General features: G+C 41.5%; 1 protein-coding gene across 1 annotated transcript; it reads right to left on the bottom strand.

The window, feature by feature from the left end:
- Positions 1 to 1,129: 1,129 nt before the first annotated feature.
- Positions 1,130 to 16,512, bottom strand: LOC120053791 (transmembrane protein 161A-like). Its single transcript, XM_039001038.1, has 12 exons — positions 16,295 to 16,512; positions 15,570 to 15,673; positions 15,259 to 15,345; positions 15,052 to 15,143; positions 14,777 to 14,933; positions 13,993 to 14,144; positions 11,027 to 11,090; positions 10,713 to 10,856; positions 10,501 to 10,614; positions 6,000 to 6,174; positions 5,426 to 5,522; positions 1,130 to 4,251 (listed from the first exon to the last, which is right to left on the bottom strand). The coding sequence occupies exons 1-12, from the start codon at positions 16,295 to 16,297 to the stop codon at positions 3,953 to 3,955; spliced, it is 1,488 nt and encodes a 495-aa protein (XP_038856966.1). The 5' UTR covers positions 16,298 to 16,512; the 3' UTR covers positions 1,130 to 3,952.
- Positions 16,513 to 18,956: the final 2,444 nt, after the last annotated feature.

Here is an 18,956-nt window from a genome sequence, read left to right on the forward strand (position 1 = left end):
AAAAAAAACATTACGACACATTTTATTGCTCGTGTGAGTTTTTTATATATATATTTTTTTTTAAATGATTTTTGTGTTTTATGCAGATCATTTGTGGTGTGTTATTGTTTCATTTATCCATTTTATGTTTAAAAAGTCTGAAAATAGTTAATGTAAAATGATCTTGTATCCATTTTGTTTCTTGTGGGTTTGTGTGTAGATTGAAGTGAACTCCTTAGTCCACAAGAGGTCAACGTATTTCACACTATCACTCTGAAGGCAAGACAATGCAGAAAGAATCAGCCATTAGTGCTACTACTGGCAATGAATTATCTGATTTTCCATGGCAAAAGTGACAAGTTAATGCAGTGCACTGTGATGGTATTCAGATAAAACTGCATAATTAGTGTATTGAAGACATACACAGAGGGTATATGGGCAGGTTCTGATTGACAACATGGAATTATTGCCAGGAGAAATGTTTATGTGTCTGACACAAAACTATTTAAACTGTGGATAAATGTAGAAAGTGAAAAACAGTAACTTCAGTTACAAACAGTATTCTCGCAGATACATTAAAGTTCTTTTGACATATTTTTGAATATAAGCACTTGTCAGTAAAAACCACACAGGTTATTCCAGCACATCAATACCACTGGGCAAAAACTGGTTTAATCAACATTGTTTCCATGTCATTTCAACAACAAAAAACAATGTGATGACGTTGAATTAACGTGGAAAACTGATTGGATTTGCAGAAAGTCATCAACGTAAAGGAATTTCGTCTTTATTTCACCCAACTTTTAACCTAAATACAATGACATTGTGACATTTTTTATTGATTTCATGTTGAATTTACATTAGTTGACAACACAACCAAATGTATATCAAAACTATATGTTGAAATGACATTTATGCCCAGTGGGTAGTGTCAGCACTGGCAGTATTTATCAAAACAACCCATGGCTTTATACTTATTTTAATGACGTGGCTGCCTTTCAATTAGCATTATTTGATTTGTAAGTTATTTTGACCTGAAGGCTGTACATCTAATTGACTGTAATTTTAAAAAACATTGATTCAGAAGTCACAGCATTTCCTTTGGTGTATATTTATCTGAAGACCGATAAAATGCTATCTACTACGTGTATCTTTCATATGTCCATTTATTTATCTAGATTGTTCCATTGAATACATCTAGTCACTCACTATCATGTCAAACCACTAGGTTCCAACTGAGGGAACAAGAATGAAGGAACATTATAAAACCAGACAAGCTTTATACAGTGTGCATACAATACAAAATGCCTTACAATCACAGCTGAACATCACATACAGTGAATATGTTCTTCCCTCTAGAGCATTTCCCTACAATTTAGAATAACCAGGATGAAATTGGCTAGAATTATCCCTCTCCCACCCGTCAGCATGGCCTCTGCTCCCCAAATGAAAAGAGTCACAGGGGGGGTGTCTGGGCAGCTCCCCTGAGGATAGGGCCAGTCTGCAGGGCATGACTGAAGCCTCCGTTGTCTGGTCGCTGCCTGGTCCCTATAGCAACAGCCATGGTGGCTGCAGGCTGCAGACTGGGGGCCTCCAAACACATGCACATAATTAATGTGATTATATAGATATGTCAACCCTGTCACCTTCCAGTTCATTAAACCAGACACTCTCCCAGACCTGTCAGAGGCCAGTAAAGGCCTGCATCTGCCTGGCCTTAAGAGGAAAGCAAGCCCCGCCACATACATTTTATATAGGCCTTATACCAGTAGGGGCAATAGAGGGTTAGGTAGAAAATTCTCAGAAGGAAGTCAAAGTACTCATAATAGCTGTTTTGACATCATTGTAAAATGCTCTGTGATCTGAAAAGCATCAAGGCAAATGCATGACAAGATAAAACAAGTGGGGAAACAACTTCTTCAGAAATTTCACTCAACAATGATAAAAAAATCATATCACATAAAAATGTTGTCAAACAGTAAAAGATTGTTAGTGAAACAAACATTCAAGATCAGAATCTCAGCCATCCATAACAAAGTTCCAAGGTGTTATCTGGTCCCATCTAGTTCTGTGCTTGAGCACCATCGATATCCTCCAATGAAACATTCCCACCTCACCAGAACATAAAGGCTCAGATCAGTCCCTCCCTAAATTGGGCATCTTTGTGGGTTTTGACTGGATCAGGAAGTCAAATAATATCTTCAATAAATCATGTCAGCTCAGACGAACGCTCCACGGGCCTTTCTGTCTGTGTCACATCTGAGGGAAGGTCATGTTCCTTAGAGCTATACAAAAGCAAGCTGATTTTTACCAATATTATTTCACAAAAAGTGATATCCACAAAAATATACCATTTGAGAAATTTGACAAGTTGGCACTACATTTGTGACACGTTGCACTGCATCACATTGCTACAAAGCTATATGATATTACACATACTAAGATCGAAAAATCTAAATATATTTACAAAAAAATATTTGTCTATATCAGATTGTTGAGACAGAATTAGTGCAGGGCAATTATCAATGATTAAGGTCAGAGGTGAATGCCCAATTCAGCAGCTACAAACCATTGTCATGCATGGTCTTTTGTCAAATTATTAACTTTGAAGGACCCCCATCTTTTATCACCCTTATCTCCTACGCTTTATAATAAAGAAAATAAGTAATTGGGAGAAAATGAAATCTGAAATGTACATTTTGCTGGGATAATCAAAACATGTTATTTTGGCATACTAAAAACTAAAGATGGAAAAGAATCATAAAAATATTCAATTATTGTTTTATTAAGCCACACAACCAAATAAAACACTTGTACACAACTAAAAAGTTAACGCCATGCATTCAGAAGTCTCTTAATTGTAAAAACAGCATCTTCATACAAACCACACACCGTGAAATGATTAGCGAACATTCAATCAAATAAATCACACGTGCCATAAACCATGACCCAAACAGCAGCACGACACCTGCACCTTTCCAACATAATATGACCAGGGGCAAATAAATAAATAAATAAACAAACCATTGACCCTACAATCAGCAACGCATTTCAGACCTAGGTTGAAGTTTTAAGCGAGATTTGTTCTAAGCCTACATCTGTGAATTATAGTTTGGCAGCAATAAAAGACAAAGTACCTTGTTCAAACAACTAACAAACTTTGTTGAGACTGAAAGATGGTTGATAACAAGTAAATTTGGCCAAATCCAGTCTGGGCTGGAGTGTTATTCAATGATACAGATAAATGTCTATCACCAGTCTACCATTTTACAGAGAAAAAAACATTTAATGAAAAAAGGAGATCTTATCATCGACTTAAAATCCCTGAGTTTCCAGGCACTTGGAATTCTTCTTTGAATCCCTTCATTAAATAAACACAGTAACTGATCCTCAGTGCTTCGTTTTAAAGGTGGGTATAAATGATTAAGGAGAATGAACAGGCGAGGCCCGAGTTTGATCAATCCATACACAAGTGGTGATGACTGCTAAATAGACTGAACTCCATGGGTTCATGACAATCGGTACGGTATATAGCAGAAAATATAACGAAATTTTTAAAAAAGCATCAAGAGCTTCTGAATCTGTCTAATAGCAAACTAGGCTGTAGTGTAGTGGTACCTTTTTCCTAATAGTAAAGTCTCATTTGCAGCATTTAACAATATTGTGTGATGAAAAATTAAGAAGGTTAACACTGGGCTTAAGAGAAATGTGTTAAGTAGCAAGGGACAGAGTTCAGTCCCCATTATACTGCATCTCCATCATAGTCCCCAGGCAGTCACAGGCAACATCATCTGTGTCCCACAGGACAACAAAGTAGTAGTGTGTCAGAAGAAACCCTCACATGTCCTTAGTTACAGTAAGACAAGAGCACCCATCCTGTCCTTCTGTTGTGTTAAAGAGGTTTACCTGCCTACATCACACTGGGCTTGTGTTAGCTAGGTATTGTGGGTAGTGTAGTTCTGTGTATTCTTCCTCAGTTCTGCATGAGGTACTGGTGGAAGTAGATGCCAAACAGGCTGCTGATGACCTGGCAGGCGGCCACCCACCAGGTAAGGAAGGCAAAGAGGCCTCTGAAGAAGAGGGGGGTGAGGACGGAGCGCAGGGCTGAGAAGCCCTCTGTCAGACGAGCCACCGTGGCCTGGATGTCCTCCTCCATGTACTCCACCCCATCCTCGTCCTCCTCCAGCCCTGGCAGGACGGGAGTGACCGTGGGCATTACCAGGGCAGGAGTCACCCCCGGAGCCTGTTCCGCACCACTCCACGAGAAGTCACCTGACATACAGAACAAAAACACAGCAGGAACGAAGGCCGTTACCACATGAGACATTCTAAATGAACAACTTATAGACTACATATACAGGTAACTACCAAAATATAGGAAACACCAACATAAAGTGTCTTAATAAGGTGTTGGGCCACCATGAGGCAGAACAGCTTCAATGCACCTTGACATAGATTCTATAAGTGTCTGGAACTCTTGGAGGGATGCGACATCATTCTTCCATGAGAAAGTCCATAATTTGGTGTTTTGTTGATAGTGGTGGAAAACTACGTGTCAGGCACCGCTCTAGAATCTACTTGATTCCATGTGTTATTTCATAGTTTTGATGTCTTCACTACTATTCTACAATGTAGAAAATAGTAAAAATAAAGAAAAACCCTTGAATGAGTAGGTGTTCTAAAACTTTTGACCAGTAGCGCATACTGTGTACTAATCGTACTATATACACACACACACACACACACACACACACACACCTCTTCAGAACGTACTGTTTAGTCAAAATGAACACAGTAACCAAGAATTATCAACAAAATAGGCTCACCAATCCTGAGAATGTATCATCGAACGCACAATTGCGTTGATTCCCGCCATTTGTTCATTTGGGTACAGCGGGTCCCTTTTTCTCTCTATCAACGGATTATCAAACAAGCGTGAGTCTGGAAAGAGGATTCTCTTCCTCAAAAGTGTACAGCAAAGTCTACTAAATGAAAAGCCGAAATGGGTATAACAATGTCATTTAAAGCATACTAGATTTTCTAAATGTGACATTCTATAAAAATAAAAAAAACACACCCATGCTCCTTTGAGATCCCTCTTTCAGTCACTGAGAGCTCTTCTAGCCATGGTAGCCCAAATAATGGGCAACTGGGCATTTTTATACATGAACCTAAGCATGATGGGATATTAATTGCTTTACTAACTCAGGAATCACACCTGTGTGGAAGCACCTGCTTTCAATATACTTTGCATCCCTCATTTACACACGTGTTTCCTTTATTTTGGCAGTTACCTGTAACATCAGGCATTATTAAGGTGAAGCTGTTGGTAAATTATCATGACTCCCCATTTTTAAATTGTAGAATGCAGATTCTCAGCAGTCACTGAAGGCCTCACTGAGATTAGAGTTGTTGCTTATGTTGTTAGGTGCTGTACATGTCTTACCCAGGACCTTCAGAGCCAGGGTAGAGAAGAGGAGGAGTAGAACAGGGATCACGTACTGCAGGGTGACTATGGTCAGGTAGCAGAACACACGGGTCACCTGGAAGGACAACAAAGACTCATGGATACAGGTTTCCTCTGTCAATTAAGGTTGGGCGGGTACCCATATTTTCAAACCGTTTCTGTACCACACCAGGGTATACGGTATTACCGGAAGTGCACACAAGGGGCGCTATTTCTAAAACGATTTAGGCAACAGGGATCTTGAGCCAACAGAGATTGTATGTCTCTGCTGTAAGCAAGAAGCTTGATCTTGACATCTAGCCACTTAGCTAGAAAGTTAGCGAAGCAAATGCATAGCTGGAGCCCTGAGCTGGAGATAATTTGACACCTTAGATTTCTTATAGTTATACTAACCTTATAGTTTAAGCAGTGGCGTAGCACGCCCCAGCCCAACCCCTCCACCCAAAAAAAGTGTATGTAGGCATGCATAACTTGTTTTTAAACAGTATTGAAAATCATATTGTCGGTATTTCGAAAAAACAAAATGGCTGGTTTAGAGGTTTAGGCATCTTACCTTCCTCTGGATGTCGATAGCAGCGATGCGTCCTGCCTCCTTCTTCATCTGGTCCACCCACTTCTGGGACAGGTTGAGGTAGGCCTGCATGTGGTAGCGGGTCAGGGCCAGCCTCAGGCAGCACAGTACCACCACCGCCCACAGACGAACACTGTCAAACATTGCGCTTGACATACTGGGATAACACACAGAGACGTCAACACTAGGAGTTGAGCTGTTGCGGTGACTGCAATACCGCCACACTGGCAGTCATGACCGCAGTCAAATTCCACATGACCATTGGGTCACATTAATCTCCTCTTATGCATTCTGGACATGTGTTGTTAGTACCCAACTGCTAATGGCCGTGTACTCTGATCTCTATAGTCCCTCTAACCACTGACATCAATGCAAATTGGATCTCAAATCATATCAAACACTTATCAAAACAGTTTTTAAAACCCACCTCACTGATCGATCAATTTGAAGAAAGAAATTCAATAACAGGTTGAAACTGAGTCGAAAACATGGTAATTGTGGATGTTGTTTCGAAGCCAAACAATGAAGTGGACAGTGCTTTCTAAGGTGATGATCAATTCAAAACACCCATACACATATTAGACCTTATGGATACATATAGGCTTATGAGCCCAAGCCCGAAGAACCCCTGAATGAAAATGATTTTTCCTTATACAATACATAGCTAATAGCCTACCGCTTACTACACACGGCAGAATTCTTTATTTTTGTATATATATTTTTTTATACATATTTAAGATTTCTTTGGTATATAATTGGTCTAGCCTATACTCCCAAATTAAACACATTATACTAGCCACCTTTGAGTGTGGACTGTATAATTATGGATACTGGATGGACCGGTTACCTTATGCTATCCATGAGTCTTGGAAAGAACATATAGGCCTAGGCAATACTGTTGGTTCATTGATTGTGCAAGCAGCTTACAGTTAGCCTACAATTTGTGAATTTGTATTTGTTATATTTTCATAATGAATAGGCTGACACTTCCTTTAGCTACACAATCTCACCACTGTGCTATTCCATCTCCTCGCTCTCCCCTTAATTCCTTTCGAGAGCACAGAGATCGGGGCTGTCAGTTTAATTAAATATGTTTCATTGTAAAAACATTTTACTACCTATATTCCTTAACAGATTTAACTTGCCTTATCAAATTAAGCACTAGAGACCTGCAAGAACATGGTTGGAGAGCCCATGGCATACAAAGTGTGGGCGCAATATCACCTGTCGCGCAGCAAGAGGCTTCACTGGGATTCTCTGCCTCTAACCCTATTACAGGGGCTGAGTCACTGGCTTACTGGTCTTCCATGCCGTCCCTAGGAGGGGTGCGTCACTTGAGTGGGTTGAGTCACTGACATGATCTTCCTGTCTGGGTTGGCGCCCCCCCTTGGGTTGTGCCGTGGCGGAGATCTTTGTGGGCTATACTCGGCCTTGTCTCAGGATGGTAAGTTGGTGGTTGAAGATATCCCTCTAGTGGTGTGGGGGCTGTGCTTTGGAAAAGTGGGTGGGGTTATATCCTGCCTGTTTGGCCCTGTCCGGGGGTATCATCGGATGGGGCCACAGTGTCTCCTGACCCCTCCTGTCTCAGCCTCCAGTATTTATGCTGCAGTAGTTTATGTGTCAGGGGGCTAGGGTCAGTCTGTTATATCTGAAGTATTTCTCCTGTGTCGGGGGGCTAGGGTCAGTCTGTTATATCTGAAGTATTTCTCCTGTCTTATGCTCTCTCTAATTCTCTTTCTTTCTCTCTCGATCGGAGGACCTGAGCCCTACGACCATGCCTCAGGACTACCTGGCATGATGACTCCTCGCTGTCCCCAGTCCACCTGGCCGTGCTGCTGCTCCAGTTTCAACTGTTCTGCCTGCGGCTATGGAACCCTGACCTGTTCACCGGACGTGCTACCTGTCCCAGACCTCCTGTTTTCAACTCTCTAGAGACAGCAGGAGCGGTAGAGATACTCTTAATGATCGGCTATGAAAACCCAACTGACATTTACTCCTGAGGTGCTGACTTGTTGCACCCTCGACAACTACTGTGATTATTATTATTTGACCATGCTGGTCATTTATGAACATTTGAACATCTTGGCCTTGTTCTGTTATAATCTCCACCCGGCACAGCCAGAAGAGGACTGGCCACCCCTCATAGCCTGGTTCCTCTCTAGGTTTCTTCCTAGGTTTTGGCCTTTCTAGGGAGTTTTTCCTAGCCACCGTGCTTCTACACCTGCATTGCTTGCTGTTTGGGGTTTTAGGCTGGGTTTCTATACAGCACTTTGAGATATCAGCTGATGTAAGAAGGGCTATATAAATACATTTGATTTGATTTGCATGCTCCTCAAACAGTGGCTGTTGCTTGGAGTGAAATAAGTGTTATAAGCTCAGACATCTCTATATGCAATCCTGTGTGAAAGCAGAGCTTTGATGGTTGCCACTAAAAAGACGATCCAAGCTGCTAATATATTTATTTCTCAGCTGCTTATATTAAGCACATGCGCTGCTATAAAACCAGAGAAGTCTACCTGGCATGGTTACAAAACGAACCGCGGGAAAGCGGCCTTCATTCGCTATTCGAGTGCATACGGAGATGTCTTTTTCTCCCTGCCCATTTGATAATGGGCCATTATAAATCGAAACAAATGACATATTAGTTAATTGAGAATAGTTGGATGTTTAAAGTTTAATGAGAACAGCTGTGCAGCCTGAGGCAAAGAACAGAGCGCAAGCTTTTTTTGATACTTTCTCAAATCATCAATAGTCTATAGTCACATCATCATAAATGTTAGACATTCTAAAGGTTTGTATCATTCAAAACTAGATTAACTCTAAAATCAAAGTATAGGACCTTTCAAATTATCACTTGTACACTCCATATGCGCACTCAGCTCCGGAATGGGAAAAATATCCTTTCTATTATATAATTTTTTACTATAAAATCATATAATATAAAATGGCACAGGACTAAAAAGCATATCTTGTCTGCTAAATTAACTATCCTAGAACCTATGCATGGACAGAAAACATACAGTAGGCCCACTCATAATCGGTTCTTCTGAAATACTGTACATTTTCTTAATATGTTTCTTTAGACCTACCTAAAATAAATAATGGATTTATTGAGATGGTGTATATTAAATGGATTTGTTAAACTTCTTTAAAATGTACTGAAATGTTCCAAAGGCTAGCATCAGCAGTTTGTATGTGTGGAGACGCTAAACGTGCTGATGTTAATTACCGTGAGACCGGCAGTCAATTACATGTCAATAACCAGCTGACTAAGTTTCATGACCGCCACAGCCCTAACAAGGAATGAGCACAAGGGTGCCAAACAGTCATAATTGTAATATTTCATCATTGAAGTATAGGAAATCAGGGGATGCACAAGAGTGGAATACAGCAAGTATATACATACACTACATGACCAAAAATATGTGAACACCTGCTCGTCAAACATCTCATTCCACAATCATGGGCATTAACATGGAGTTGGTCCCCCTTTGCGGCAATAACAGCCTCCACTCTTCTGGGAAGGCTTTCCACTAGATGTTAGAACATTGCTGCGGGGACTGGCTTCCATTCAGCCACAAGATCATTAGTGAGGTCGGGCACTGATGTTGGGCGATTAGGCCTGGCTTGTAGTCGGCATTCCAATTCATTCCAAAGGTGTTCGATGGGGTTAAGGTCAGGGCTTTGTGCAGACCAGTCAAGTTCTTCCACACCGATCGACAAACCATTTCTGTACGGACATTGCTTTATGCATGGGGACATTGTAATGCTGAAACAGGAAAGGGCCTTCCCAAACTGTTGCCACAAAGTTGAAAGCACAGAATCGTCTAGAATGTCATTGTATGCTACAGCGATATGATTTCCGTTCACTGGAACTAAGGCGCGTAGCCCGAACTATGAAAAACAGCCCCAGACATTACAGTTGGCAGTTTCCACTGCTCCAGAGTCCAATGGCGGCGAGCTTTACACTACTCCTGCTGATGCTTGCCATTACGCATGGTGATCTTAGGTTTGTGTGCAGCTGCTCAGCCATGGAAACCCATTTCATAAAGCTCCAGACAAACAGTTATTGTGCTGACGTTGCTTCCAGAGGCAATTTGGAACTTGGTAGCGAGTGTTGCAACCGAGGACAGACAATTAAGCGCTTCAGCACTCGGTGGTCCTGTTCCGTGAGCTTGTGTGGCCTACGACTTCGCGGCTGAGCTGTTGTTGCTCCTAGACGTTTCCACTTCACAATAAAAGAACGTACAGTTGACCGAACTGACTTGTTGGAAGAGTGTCATTCTTTGGCGGTGCCACGTTAAAAGTCACTGAGCTCTTCAGTAAGGCCATTCTACTGCCAATGTTTAGCTATGGATATTGCATGCTTTGTGCTCGATTTTATACACGTCAGCAACGGGTGTGACTGAAACAGCCGAATCCACTAATTTGAAGGGGTGTCCACACACTTTTGTACATATAGAGTACCAAGACACACACTTACAGCGTGACTGAGGTCTTCCCCATTGGAGCGTTCCCCAGGAAGTCCCTAGCGATGGGTTTGATCCACAACACGATCACCACCACTGGAGCCAGAAAACTAATGTGCAACAGAATCCTACAGGGAGCAGAAAACAACACCCGAACAGGAAGACATTACTAGTGGAGCCAAGTGGTTATTTGGTTTCACAGCTAAATCTGTGTTAGTGTTCTTACTGGATGAATGGGCGGTCTGAGTTCATCTGAACTGCGTCCAGGTGGGTCTGGGCTAGGCGGAGGCCAGGGAAGGCCAGCAAAGCACCAATAAAAGCACAGATGGCAGCCAGACCCAACTTCACAGTCAGCTTGGTCACCGGGACTCTGATGGGAGCCCAAATATAATAAACATTAGAGAGAACATTTGCCGACACACAGATCACTAAAAGCATATCATCAGTCCATGAATGACTGGCTACTATTCTATGGACCCAAGTTGTGATTTACATATTTATTTTAAATAAATTTAAACTGTCCAATGAAGAGATACTTACGACCACTCAGCAAAGCCTTGCTGTTTTGCGAAAACCTCAAGGTTGTTAAAAAGACTGTTAAAACCTGCAATACAAAAGCATAAAAATGATCAAATTAACTAAACAAATCACTGTTAAGTGATATATATATTATTTATTACAAACACACTGTACAGAACATTAGGAACACCTGTATGGGATCAATATCATGCCAAATGTATTGTGAACACACAGCATGCATTTTGTATTTGTGTATCATGATCTGTACAAATAAGTACCAACGCACAAATGTAAATCACTATCCAAAAACAAACACCTTTTGAATTGTATATCGATATATGGGATTAGAATTTTTTTAGAACAGCAGATATGCAGGTCATTTCCAAGAACCTTAAGGAAATGACTGCCATAAAGATTTGCACATAGAGATATGCGCAAACATGACAGATACGGCAAACCTGCAACTCCATATTTGGAAGAGCTTAGGTCACCTGAATTTTGTCAGGGATTTGACAAGAAAAATACAAAAAGTTATCAAACTTAGAAAGCGATTTGTAGTCGTAGGGGAAAAAAGTGTTTGTATCCGTAGGAAGCGATTTCTATAAATCGCTGGCAGCCTCTCGTTCGGCCATGTTGATGCCTGCCTTTCAAGGCTGCAGAAATTATAGTATGGTAACCATAATGTTAACCATAGTATGTCCAATGTAAAGAATCGAAACCCTAGATTACTCTATATTTGCAACACTATTGTGGTGTACACCCGTTCGTAAAGCTCACCGCAAAAGTAGTCAATGCCTTATTTGGGTGATGAACGAGTATACACAATACATTTGGCATATTACTGATCCCATACACCTGCTCTTTCCATGACAGATTCACCTGGTCAGTCTATGATCCCTTATTGATGCCACAATTCCACTTCAAATCAGAGTAGACGAAGGGGAGGAGACAGGTTAAAGAATACATTTTAAGCCTTGACATGGATTGTGTACAGTTGAAGTCAGAAGTTTACATATACCTCAGCCAAATACATTTAATCTCAGGTTTTTCACAATTCCTGACATTTAATCCGAGTAAAAATTTGTCTTAGGTCAGTTAGAATCACCACTTTATTTTAGAGAGAATGATTTAGTTCAGCTTTTACTTCTTTCATCACATTCCCAGTGGGTCAGAAGTCTACATACACTCAATTAGTATTTGGTAGCATTGCCTTTAAATTGTTTCACTTGAGTCAAACATTTCAGGTAGACTTCAACAAGTTCCCCACAATAAATTGGGTGAATTTTGGCCCATTCCTCCTGACAGAGCTGGTGTAACTGAGTCAGGTTTGTAGGCCTCCTTGCTCGCACACGCTTTTTCAGTTCTACCGACAAATTTTCTATAGGATTGAGGTCAGGGCTTTGTGATGGCCACTCCAATTCCTTGACTTTGTTCTCCTTAAGCCATTTTGCCACAACTTTGGAAGTATGCTTGGGGTCATTGTCCATTTGAAAGACCCATTTGCAACCAAGCTTTAACTTACTGACTGATGTCTTGAGATGTTGCTTCAACATATCCACATAATTTTCCTCCCTCGTGATGCCATCTATTTTGTGAAGTGCACCAGTCCCTCCTGCAGCAAAGCACCCCCACAACATGATGCTGCCACCCCCGTGCTTCACGGTTGGGATGGTGTTCTTCGGCTTGCAAGCCTCCCCCTTTTTCCTCCAAACATAACGATGGTCATTGTGGCCAAACAGTTCTATTTTTGTTTCATCAGACCAGAGAACATTTCTCCAAAAAGTACAATCTTTGTCCCCATGTGCAGTTGCAAACCGTAGTCTGGCTTTTTTTAATGGCGGTTTTGGAGCAATGGCTTCTTCTTAGCTGAGTGGCCTTTCAGGTTGTTGATATAGGACTCGTTTTACTGTGGATATAGATACTTTTGTACCTGTTTCCTCCAGCATATTCAAGAAGTCGTTTGCTGTTGTTCTGGGATTGATTTGCACTTTTCACACCAAAGTACGTTCATCTCTAGGAGACAGAACGCGTCTCCTTCCTGAGCGGTATGACAGCTGCGTGGTCCCATGGTGTTTATACTTGCGTACTATTGTTTGTACAGATGAACATGGTACCTTCAGGCGTTTGGAAATTGCTCCCAAGGATGAACCAGACTTGTGGAGGTCTAAAATAAATTCTGAGGTCTTGGCTGATTTCTTTTGATTTTCAAATGATGTCAAGCAAAGAGGCACTGAGTTTGAAGGTAGGCCTTGAAATACATCCACAGGTACACCTCCAATAGACTCAAATGATGTCAATTAGCCTATCAGATGCTTCTAAAGCCATGACATCATTTTCTGGAATTGTCCAAGCTGTTTAAAGGCACAGTCAACTTCGTGTATGTAAACTTCTGACCCACTGGAATTGTGATACAGTGAATTATATGTGAAATAATCTTTCTGTAAACAATTGTTGGAAAAATGACTTGTGTCATGCACAAAGTAGATGTCCTAACCGACTTGCCAAAACTATAGTCTGTTAACAAGAAATGTGTGGAGTGGTTGAAAAACGAGTTAATGACTCCAACCTAAGTGTATGTAAACTTCCGACTTCAACGGTACGTGTGCCATTCAGAGGGTGAATGGGCAAGACAAGATTTAAGTGCCTTTGAACCGGGTATGGTAGTAGGTGCGCCAGTTTGAGTGTGTCAAGAACGGCAACGATGCTGGGTTTTTCACACTCAACAGTTTCCTGTGTATCAAGAATGGTCCACCACCCAAAGGACATCCAGCCAACTTGACAACTGTGGGAAGAATTGGAGTCAACATGGGCCAACATCCCTGTGGAACGCTTTCGAAACCTTGTAGAGTTCATGCCCTGACGAATTGAGGCTGTTTTGAGGGGGAAAGGGGGGTGTAACTCAATATTATGAAAGTGTTTCATGTTTTGTACACACAGTGTACATCCCCATGGGACTACTGTAGTAGGGGTTAGTGTAGTGGACATACCAGGCTCCAGGCCAAACTCCAGGTAGTCTTCTCTGACCACTAGCACCAACATGGCCACCAGCAGAGATAGGAAACCAAAGGCCAAGCACACCGAACGCTCACCTCCCTCGTCAGACCGGAAATAGTGGCCCATCAGGGAGTGGAGGGTTTTCCTGTGAGAGAGGGTTAAGGGCAACACAGGGACAATCGGGCAGTCCCTCAACAAACAACTCCAATCAAGGAGGAGCACAACAGGTGCATCTGAGTGTTTTTTTGGCAACAGTGCATGTTTGGGTGTTTCATACTGTTTTTGAATGGGCGTCAAGCTTATATCATCAAATTCATGAAAATGTAGTCACTTAAGATATATGTAAAATTATGTTTGTGGATTAATTTCTACCTGATGCCTTTCATGAAGGTTTGACAGAATTTAGATTTTTTTTCCATAATCGAAAACCTTCACAAAAGGCATTAGGTTGAAGCAAATTAATTCAAAACTACAAATATCATTTTACATACTGTATGTTAAAATGACCACGTTTTCATGATTTTGATTATAAGCTTGAAGCCCATTCAAAAACAGTATGGGACTTGCAACAGGAAGTAGGCGGGACTTTCATAGGGTTATTGATGTATACAAGGGGCCCACTTTGTAGAAATTGACACTAACAGTTTTTACATGGTGATAACATTGACAAGTACAGTGAGTACAACTTCAGTCTTCTTAGGAATAAGTTCAATTCCATTTTCAAGTTAAAATTGTAATACAACTATGGGATCTCAGAGAAGGTGAACTGAAGGATACAGGCAGCAGAGAACAGTCAGCACACACCAGAAGGCCCCAATGTGGACCTCCATGGCAGGGTCAACTACACAGAAGTAGCCCTCTGTGAAAAGGTAGATGCCCATCGCATACACTGCAAAGTCAATCAACCACTGGTACTCCAGGAAGAATCGCAATACTGAGAATGGGAAAGGAGAGACAAAGCAAAAATATTGTAAGGAAAAGATAAGGCCTAAATGCAAGGGCTTGGAGGGCATTTCAGTCAGCAGTAGTGGTCATGCTTTTGTTTTATTTACCAAGGGCATCAAGGAGGCCAATTGGAGCTTTTTCCAAGTTAAGGTCGATGTCCTTCGGCACTGTGAGAGGCTTGCTGTCCCCATTCTGTCTCCTACAAAGAAGAAGTCAGCAAACCTTCCCTGTAACAGCACAGTCTACTATCATAACAGTGATACAAAAGAAAAGACACCAGTGGTACTGTATCATCATCCCCCCTCAGCTCACACCTGTCTCTCCTGCTGGACTTGCTGGGCATCTGTTTGCCTGCCAGGGCACACAGCTCTCCTTCAGAGGGGTGTTTGAACCGGAATAGACTGAAAGGATCAAGTTATATTTGTTTTAAACATATATACACATTGCAAGTAGTTGGCTAGTAGTATGACTGTTGTTTAACTCAAATCTATTCACTATGATTAGGCAGTTTCTCCTGCCCTCATGATCTGACAAGGAATAACTCCAAACCCTAACCACTATCAGGATGTCTCTACACCCAACCTCCAAATCCACTTCTGCATGACATTTGTGTACATTACTTTACCTGCCATTGCATAGAAGCCAGCGAGCAAAAGAACAGTGTGGAGTCATTCTCTGCATGATGCTAGCAACCAGCAAGCTGACCACCAGCTGCACTCCAATTAGCGCCTGTTCAGACAGACAGACAGACACACACACACCTGGTTAATCAAAGTAGCTACAGTACAAAAAGGGGTCAACCCAACGTTTGTAGACAACCAACATGGAGTTTCCTGAGAATTGTTTCAACCGACACAACTGCTGCGTGTCTCAAAGGTGTCGCTACTACACGTGTCGAGAGTGGGGGGGTGCCCTCCTACAACTGTCAGCCATTCAACTTTTCAAGGAAGGAACCAAGTCCTCTTAAGCCAAGGAAAGAAATTACCCAAGATAGCCATGACATGGGGGGGAAGTGCTGGCTGTGAAGGTTACCATCCATGCTAGCAGCCCAAGTAAGCTAGCTAACGGTGTGCAACGTGTCCATGGCTAATAGAATGTAAGGGCAATTTATGCTAACTTCAAACTGACATATAGCCAACTCTCAATTTGAAGAGAACCTGAAGCAGTAACTGTGACCAGTAACGACATTTTACCGGTAGCTGACATTTCTAAGCTAGCTACCTAGCTATTTTGTAGCCAAAATGTACCTGCGGTAGAGGCTAAACGCTATAGCTACAGGCATTTGAATTAGCTAGCGAAGCTCTACATTCTGGTTGCAAGTGGACACAGATGAAACATCTAGCTACTCACCATCTCTTCAACGAACTGAAGTCTATTTTCGTAGTGTTAGCGACACACGCGTGTAGTTTAAGTGTCTTGACAGCTGATCAAAGATGGCAGATAAATTAAGACTGTTCACTCTGTCCGTTTACCATTGAACATCAATTGTAAGTTCAGGTCTACTTAACTGACACCAATGCAATAGCAGATGGGTCTGGTCTTCTTAATTCATTGACTTTCATTTAACTAGGGGGGGAAAAAACGCTTCCTTTTCCGTCTCTGAGCTGATGACATTATGCTACTGTAGGCAGGCCTGGATTTGGGTTCCACAAACCGCAGAAAACAAGCGGTTTCATTGGCTCGAATAGATGTCTGTTCACGATTTATTGGGATCCCGTTACAAACTATGCCAAAAGTGGTGGAAGACGCCTAGTAAAAATATACCTTAATCGCAATAATGTATTTTCTAATGTAGAAAATAAATAGTTGCACCTGCTTAGCAATAAAATCATACTTTTATAGATACTGTATCATAAAGCTAAGTACACGTAGACGACTTTCACAGTTGTCCAAACCAATCACACTGTAACTGGGCTTATTATTGTGGGAGTTGTAGTTTCTTATACAAAGTGACAAGACGCTTAGTCTGTTCGCTATATTTTGTCGTTTTAGCAAAGATACTTTACAAACTTTGGTTTTAAGGTGACCGGAACCAAAGTGTGTGTCAGTGTTTCTCAGTGGATCCTAATTTAGGGATGAACATTAAAAATGTATAAATACACCTAGTACGACTTTATCTAGAAAGCGCAACACTTTTGTCAAAATTGAACATATGCAGCAGGTTATGAAAATGAACGTATCAAGTTAGGTGAATGAGATTAAAGTTAAGAAAAGGGTTAGCTAAAATGCAAGAAGAAAGAAATCGACTTTTGACATCAATTTGACCGAAGCTGTATCGCTTCGAGACATGACCAGCTAGTACCCATACTAAACCATATTTGCTAGTACTGCAGGTGAGACTTATGAACACTGAACAAAAATATAAACGCAACATGTAAATTGTGTCCCATGTTTTATGAGCTGAAATAAACGATCCCAGAAATGTTTCATAAGCACCAAAAGTGTATTTCTCTCAAATTGTATGCACAAATTTGTTTACATCCCTGTTAGTGAGCATTTATCCTTTGTCAAGATAATCCATCCACCTGACAGGTGTGGCATATCAAGAAGCTGATTAAACAACATGCTCATTACACAGGTTCACCTTGTGCTGGGGACAATAAATGGCCACTCTAAAATGTGCTGTTTTGTCACACAACACAATGCCACAGATGTCTCAAGTTTTGAGGTAGCATGCAATCGGCATGTTGACTGCAGGAATGTCCACCAGAGCTATTGCCAGGTAATTGAATGTTAATTTCTCTAGCACAATGTCATTTTAGCTAATTTGGCGATACGTTCAACTGGCCTCACAACCGCAGACCACGTGTAACCACGCCAGCCGAGGAACTTCACATCTGGCTTCTTCACCTGCGGGATCGTCTGAAACCAGCCACCCGGACAGCTGATGAAACTGGACAGTATTTCTGTCTGTAATAAAGCCCTTTTGTGGGGAGAAACTCATTCTGATTGGCTGGGCCTGGCTCCCAAGTGGGTGGGCCTATGCCCTCCCAGGCCCACCCATGGCTGTGCATCTTCCCAGTCATGTGAAATGCATAGATTAGGGCCTAATGAATTTATTTAAATTGACTGATTTACTTATATGAATTGTAACTCAGTAAAATCGTTGAAATTATTGCATGTTGAGTTTATGTAATAAAACGTCTCATTAAAGTTTGGCTACATTTTCAGGTGCCTCCCTTATGTCAGCATCGGTTTGGACATGATGGGCTGTATGCATAGGCCACTCTAAAGGCCACTCTAAAATGTGCTGTCTTGTCACAACACAATGCCACAAATGTCTACATTTTTGAGGGAGTGTGCAGTTGGCATGCTGACTGCAGGAATGTCCACCAGAGCTGTTGCCAGAGATTGGAATGTTTAATTTCTCTACCATAAGCCACCTCCAAATTCGTTTTACCGAATTTGTCCTTACGTCCTGTTGTATTGGCAGTGATGAACCATCCATAAGCTGTAGAACTGAGTACACCCTTTATTCTCCAGAAGCTATAGAAGTGAGAACACCCTGTATTCTTCAGAAGCTGTAGAACTGAGTACACCCTGTATTCTCCAGAAGCTGTAAAATTGAGTACACCCTGTATTCTACAGAAGCTGTAGAACTGAGTATACCTTATATTCTCCAGAAGCTGTAGAAATGAGAACACCCTGTATTCTCCAGAAGCTGTAGAACTGAGTACACCATGTATTCTCCAGAAGCTATAGAACTGAGTACACCCTTTATTCTCCAGAATCTGTAGAACTGAGAACACCCTGTATTCTCCAGAAGCTGTAGAACTGAGTATTCTCCAGAAGCTGTAGAACTGAGTACACCCTGTATTCTCCAGAAGCTGAAGAACTGAGTACACCCTGCATTCTCCAGAAGCTGTAGAACTGAGTACACCCTGTATTCTCCAGAAGCTGTAGACCTGAGTACACTGTGTATTTTCCAGAAACTGCAGAACTGAGTACACCCTGTATTTTCCAGAAGTTGTAGAACTAAGTATACCCTGTATTCTCCAGGTGCTGTATAACT

The sequence above is a fragment of the Salvelinus namaycush genome, chromosome 9 (assembly GCF_016432855.1).
Source record: "Salvelinus namaycush isolate Seneca chromosome 9, SaNama_1.0, whole genome shotgun sequence".
In the NCBI taxonomy this organism is placed as follows: domain Eukaryota; kingdom Metazoa; phylum Chordata; class Actinopteri; order Salmoniformes; family Salmonidae; genus Salvelinus; species Salvelinus namaycush.

Bases quoted from the DNA above. Each gene is read 5' to 3' on its own strand.
- LOC120053791 (XM_039001038.1), bottom strand. The intron at 10,857-11,026 runs GTAAGTATCTCT...GGCTCCCATCAG, and splicing joins CAAGGCTTTGCTGAGTGGTC to AGTCCCGGTGACCAAGCTGA. The intron at 10,615-10,712 runs GTAAGAACACTA...TGCTCCCTGTAG, and splicing joins TCAGACCGCCCATTCATCCA to GATTCTGTTGCACATTAGTT.